The 6,948-nt window shown below is 34.4% G+C and overlaps 1 protein-coding gene across 1 annotated transcript; it reads left to right on the top strand.

The window, feature by feature from the left end:
- Positions 1 to 511: 511 nt before the first annotated feature.
- LOC126713366 (ubiquitin-conjugating enzyme E2-17 kDa-like) lies at positions 512 to 6,725 on the top strand. The gene is made up of 5 exons (XM_050413112.1): positions 512 to 661; positions 829 to 901; positions 2,246 to 2,373; positions 5,495 to 5,599; positions 6,367 to 6,725. The coding sequence occupies exons 2-5, from the start codon at positions 832 to 834 to the stop codon at positions 6,508 to 6,510; spliced, it is 447 nt and encodes a 148-aa protein (XP_050269069.1). The 5' UTR covers positions 512 to 661; positions 829 to 831; the 3' UTR covers positions 6,511 to 6,725.
- The last annotated feature ends 223 nt before the right edge of the window (positions 6,726 to 6,948 follow it).

Here is a 6,948-nt window from a genome sequence, read left to right as displayed (position 1 = left end):
AAAAGAGCCAAAAAAACAAAAAGGTAAAAGGTAAATCTTTTTTTTTGGGTAAAATAGACACTTTTTTTTCTTGGTCATAAATTAAATTTTTAAAAAATAAAAGAGGAAATCTAGTGCAAGATCTAAAAATAAAAAAGTTAAAGGCCTGCAAAATAGGCAATGGGGGGTAATTGATTGCACTGAAAAGTGAAAAAACATTATATAATACAGAGAATCAGGCAAAGTTATAGAGAATCTAATTTTTTTTTTGGGAGGAAAAGAGAGAATCTAAACTAAAACGAGTTAAAAAAGAAGAAGATTAATCCAGTGGATAAAAAAGGAAATCTGTGGGAGAAAATCACCTGCTGACCACTCTATAACCAAGCTTGGAAAGTAAATGCAAAAAAATACCGTGGGGTCCGGTCAACCGGTAAAACCGCGTCTCCGCGCCGGCCCCAAGATTCACAAAAAACGAAAGTGGGGGGTCCAATGGAAATTATACCAATCACGAGAGGGCAAGCTCGACCCATTTATTTATATATCTCATTTTCATTTATATTTAACTCCAAAAACCAAAAAAGTTTCCAAAATAAAAAGTCACTGTTTTTATTTTGTAGAAGCTCTCTCTCTCTCTGAACAAAGTTCATTCAATAATACTCTCTCTACCACAAGGATCTCTCAGGTAAGCTTTTTTCTCTCTCTCTCTCTGTCTTTCTGTTTTTCTGTGTATGTATGTGTAACTTTGTGTTTGTTTGTGAGTGAGTTTGAGAGCTTGATGATGATGATGATGATGATGATGATGATCTATGTTTTGGTGAATTTTTAATTTTTAATTTTTTGTTGTTGTAGGTGATGGCATCGAAGCGGATCTTGAAGGAGCTCAAGGATCTACAGAAAGATCCTCCTACGTCTTGCAGTGCTGGTACTACTTTCTTTCTCTCCGATCCGGAAATTTTCATTTTTTTTGTTTATGTTTTCTTTTTTGCTTGATTTGTCAGCTGATTTTTGTGGATTTTTTGTGGAGTACAAGGATTGGATGGTGAAGTTTTGAGCTTTTTTTTGTGTGAAACATTTTGATCTGAGAGTTTGATGCTGATTTTTTGAAAATTCTATGTGTATGTATGTTTAATAATTGTTTGTTTCTTTGGATTTGGTTCTTAGGAATTTGATTTTGCTATTCTTCTTTAACTTGAAATTTTGTTTTGTTCTTTTTATTTTTTATTTATTTATTTTTTTGTAGTTGTAATTTTGGCTGGTCAAACAGTAAAGTGCTTAATTTGCGATTTTGAGAAAGATCTGGAGAGGGAAATATGAAATATGGTATAATCATGTTAATTGTGAGAGTTTATTTGTATAGTCAATGGAAAAGAGTAGGATTTGATGTCTTATGAATCTCATAGTATTCGAAAGCAAATTATTGGCGTCCTCATGAACGCAATTGTTATACCCTTTGGGAAAAGAATAAAACGTGTTCTCCGGGAGTACAATAATGCCGTACCGTTTCTTCTCACATGTTAGTGGGTCCTGAGAGGGAGTACGACACTATTGTACTCCTGGAGTATTGTATAATTTTTCCTCGGGATGCTACTCTTGCTAATTAGAAATTAAAAATTTCAAATCAAAAGAGCCTTATCCCAATTGTTTTGCTCTGCATCTTAGTTCCTAATGGCTTTCTTGTAGCACCTGGTCTTGATTATAGAAATTCATGATGTTGGTGCAATATTGTCATTGTTTGATTATTGATGTTTATTCGTTACTTGTGGAGTAATGTGATACTTTAAACAGAGGCGGGAAAAATTGATCATGGACATTCTAATGTATAAATAATGCTTAAATTAAGGATTACAATGTAGCTTTGCATGTTTGGAATAGTTTAGATTGAGAAAATTGAGAAACCAAGTATCTTCCAGTCATTTCACAGTTGTGGAACTGATGGATAAAGTGGTATTTCTTCATATGCAGAGCCTTTTATTTTTTGTTTTTCAAGTTTACACATTCCTTTTGTGAAAATGTAATGACAAAAAACGAACACTCTTACCTTGCATCGGTAGATCGTTTGCTACATGCACTGCAGCTCAGACGTGCAACCTTATATTCTTCTTGGCAATAAGTTTTTTGTTGTCTGTTTGTATTTTCCAGCCTTTATTATTCTTTCCCATTAATGCCTTCCTTTAATGATTATTTTAAATCTTCAGATACATTAATTCAAGTTTACTTGAGCAACATTATATTTACCTTTTTCTTCTGTTGATATTTAAATCCTTAGGCCCTGTTGCCGAAGACATGTTCCATTGGCAAGCAACAATTATGGGTCCTCCTGACAGTCCTTATGCAGGTGGAGTTTTTTTAGTCACTATTCATTTTCCTCCGGATTACCCATTTAAACCACCCAAGGTATGTAACTATTATAGTTTTCAAGGCTATTGAATTCTTTGTTGCTTTTGTTGTCTTTTGTTGTTTTTGTTGAAAAGTGTCAAACAATATATCCTTTCTGATATCAACTGTCATATTGATATACAAATTAGGTGATTTTTATGTTGGTATCTTTACAAAGACAATAGTATTAATATTCAATGCCTTAATGAAATTAAGCAGTGATTCCAAACTACGGAAATTGGGCTCATAATTGTGACCCTTATATTTTGAGCTACCATTTTTTTTTTTGGAGCAATTTAGTTCTGTAAGCATGCAATACAACTACGTTGTCATCTTAGTGCCTTGAAATCATCTCAATGGATGGATAGGCCATGAATGGCTTTTGCTAGGCTGATCACTAGGTACTGGCTAAAAGTGTTATTTGTGTTTTTCTAGCATTTTCTTCATAAAATTTTTATCCGATCATGAAGTCAGACTCAAAGAAAACATTGTATTGATGTAGAATTTCAAACTTATAAATCGCATTTGTATTTGTTACTACTTTTTATGTGATTTCATGTTTCTTAGATTAGTGAAGCTCCACTTCATTGTTCATGTCTTAACTCATTGTTTTGCTCCAATTGGCTAAAGTTTTTAGCAAATTACTTTTCATTAAATCTAATCTTACTTAATTACTTTAGTTTTCCCTAGTGTATATATAGTGGACAATGAACAAGAAAAATAACATGCAGTTAGGGTGTTCAATGCCAAATTTTCTATGATGTTTTGATGCCTGCCCTATGATATAGGTAAAATTTTGAAGTCATGTAGTGTACAGTTCTAGCAATAACTGAAAAGTGATAGTTAATATCTCTGTGAAGATCAATTGGAAAAAGAATAGTCGTCTTTGGCAGCTTTGATATACTACATGTCAGTGTTACTAAAAGTGCAAAAAGTTATTAAAAACAATATATGCCTTTTTATCAACAAGGCTCTGTTGTTGCAGTGAAACTATCTTGGAATTTTCCCAAATAATGTTCTTGTTTGGGGTTCCACATGCGCTGGTGGATGCTTTACCATGAAGTTTGGGGAGGATCTATCATTTTTCTTCAATTTATCTTCCAGAAATTTGAGAGAGAAAATGGAGCCTTGACGAATCTTTTTCAATCTTTGAACCCATTCATATAGTCAAATTGAATGATAAGAATATCAAGGTGTTTGTGAGCTCAGAACCTCAGTTTGCTCGCCAATTAGTTAGCAGTTTCTTTTACTAAACAAGGCATTTTAAAACCATACCAATTTTCATAATTGGCATTTTAGAACTGCAATCTCCACCTGGAACTTATTAGGGGAGGAGGTGCTAGTATAACTAGAGCTCATTGGGTGAGATCGTGGGTTCAAGGCCCATCGGGTGCGTGCAGCCGTGCATAACTTACCAATAAAAAAAAAGAGAGCAAAAATTGTGTATAGAGGTTACAACTCTTTGGTCTAGATTCTGCCCACATGTTTATTTATAATGATTGTTTGTTATTATATTTAAGGACATATCAAATGATTACTTATCCAGAAAATTCAATAACATATCATTGTGCAAGTATGTTCTATAGCATAAAGGGGCTTTGCCATAAACATCTTTCAGTTATGAAAAAGACATTTGTTTAAACATTCAATGGACATTTCACTTTTTCCATTGTTTATATTGTTAGAAAACATGAATCCAAACCCTGGATTTTTGAGATACGGACTACAGAAAATAAAGAAATAGAGAAGATCAACTCATGGGTGTGCATGAGCTCGCGCGTATACACTAGAATTGCATGGTTCACCTAAAATTATTGCTGTGGCCATGGTGTTGCTACAGTTTTATTATGACAGCTACAACAAAGTTACAGGGTTCATAGCATGCATATATATATATATATATATCCTATTCAACTATTACTAGGGATACATGCATGTGTGAAATTAGAATAATGGGCTTAGGCTTCTAATACATTCTCAAATACCGAAAATGTCATCGAGTTTGTGTGATTCAGGGTATTTGAAAAATGTCATCAAGTTTTTATGACAACAGGGACCAAGCTTTTATCACTTAAGTCTGTAATTTGGAATAGGGCCAGGATGAAAAATGTCAGCTGCACTTATCAGAGAGGGGTGGGGGGGGGGGGGGGGGGGGGGGTGGAATGTCAGCTGTAACTAATAGTTGACAATGAGATATTAACAATTGCCATCCTATTATCCTATAGATGGGTGATCTTTTCACTTCTAATATATATGCAAGAATATACATCAAACATCAAGGGACAATTTTCATTCTATGTTGTTTTCATCACAACCAAGCTATACTTACGATTTTTCAGCTATGTATCCTCAACATATTAACAGGGTTAGCTACTCTATTCTATACAAAGTCATACTCTACTCCCAAAACATGTATTCTTTTTCTACCATTCTGTTCTATTCATAGTCATACTCTTTGTTACCGCCTTAATTGGCAGGTTCTTTTTTACTACTATTATTAATGGTATTTTAGGTCCTCCTTTGATATTTTAATGAGTAAAACATAAAACATGGGATTATATGTGTGATTTAGGGTCAAGAAAACATAGGATTATGTGTTTGATTTAGGGTCAAGAAAACATGGGATTAACTGCAGACTCATCATGAAAACATGACAGATCAGTGTGTGTAGTTGCCTTAACTAACAGCTACTACATAAAACCAGCATCCTGAGTCTAGGATGTGGTCATCTTTTTCTTGTTCAACGTTGTCAGTGCCTTATGCACACAACTTCTCTATTATCGACTATTGCTTACTTTCTGGAAATTTGTTGTCCATTTTATTGGATAAACCTACAATGATGTCACCTTTCCTTTCACCCCCTTTCTCAATTTGTGGAGGAAAAAGGAAAATAAAAAAGTGGGGTGGGGGTGTGGGATGAGGATGATTATATAATTCTAGGTAATTGAGATAGCATCAAGTTTTGGTTGATCATGGAATAGACTGATATGACATCATTCAGGATTTTGCTCTCCTTTTATGTGAAAAGTAAAGTATTTTATATTAGCTTGGAAATTTGGAATGACACTTTGGCTATGCCATATCTGTTCCATACTTTTCTAACTTTCAGCTTTTTATCTTCTTTGGATGGTTTGTACAGGTTGCATTCAGGACGAAGGTCTTTCACCCCAATATCAATAGCAATGGGAGCATTTGTCTTGATATTTTGAAGGAGCAGTGGAGCCCTGCCCTTACCATATCCAAGGTTTATTGTTTTATATCTAATGATGCATTCCACCTTTTATATATAAATTCAAGGTTTATTTGAATGTTCTATAGAATATAGCTTTCCTCTTTGTGTTCCACATATATAAATATATTATGGATAATCTCCCAATCTGAATCTATCGTTTTGTATGGGGCCATAAGAAAAAAATGTGAACCATTGTTGAAAGGTGATAGTAATGTATGGCAAATTGGCAGTCAAATAGTATTTTAAAAATGATCCCATGCCATCAATTTTTGGTAATGGTCGTGCTTCTCTATGAAGGCCCCATGCTAGATGGAGTATTCCTCGATTGCCATTTCCATGTGTTCAGACAAGCTATGTAATTGTTGCTATAGTCAAATCCTGCTTGCCTTTTAAACTGAAACTACCTTATTACCTGTGAATGACTGATCACAACGGCACACTTAACGGAATTAATTAAGGGTTAACCTGAAGTTTGTAAAGTCAGTAGCAAATCTATCTCTAATTGTCTACTCCGATTTTTGATTGAGGAAACTTCATGGATGCATTGGTATTGTGTGTCTTGCTTGTCCTTGTTTTGGTGTTCATATTTGATAATTATGTGGTAAATTTGCATTCCTAGGCTGTTGTATTCATATTCCTTTCTGAACTACTTGGGTGAGTACATTTTTGTATTCATCTCTGGGGTGTTTTTCATATGAAGCTTCTTGTTACATAATCTTTTCACTTTCCTCCTATATTACTGTGTTAAAGCTTGGGGTTTCTTGATTTTTTATGTTCAGGTGTTGCTTTCAATCTGTTCACTTCTAACGGACCCAAATCCTGATGACCCCTTAGTGCCGGAAATTGCCCACATGTACAAGACTGACAGGAGCAAGTATGAGACAACTGCAAGAAGCTGGACCCAGAAGTATGCTATGGGTTAGTAATGCTGCTATGTTGAATGTGTTTGAGGGTGATGGGAGGGCTTATTTCTCAATGGGCTTTGGTCTTTTAAATTATTAGAAGTTAGACCTTCGTGTGCCATGCACGCGGGGGGGCATTTGACAAATGACCAAGTGAAAATAATGTACCTTTCTTATTAATGTTGTAACTAGTAATTGAGCTCTAATATTAAACTTTCATCGTCCTATTCTACCTATGCCCAAAAGAAATCATCTTATTCCACAACTCATTTACTTGGCCTAAGTGTAACAGAAAAAATATTGAAATAATAATAATAATAAAAAAGAAGGAAGAAGCAATATCTAGTCTCAATATGAAAGGTATGATCAAGGTTGAAGAAGGGAGAGAAAAATATCCTTTACCAATGTCAGGTATTTGACATATTCGTAATTTCAAAAGGGACATGCGTCTTATGAATC

Source organism: Quercus robur, chromosome 2, assembly GCF_932294415.1.
Source record: "Quercus robur chromosome 2, dhQueRobu3.1, whole genome shotgun sequence".
NCBI classification, from domain to species: domain Eukaryota; kingdom Viridiplantae; phylum Streptophyta; class Magnoliopsida; order Fagales; family Fagaceae; genus Quercus; species Quercus robur.
Note: the sequence above shows the minus strand (reverse complement) of the source record. Positions and strands in the feature narration are given on the sequence as shown.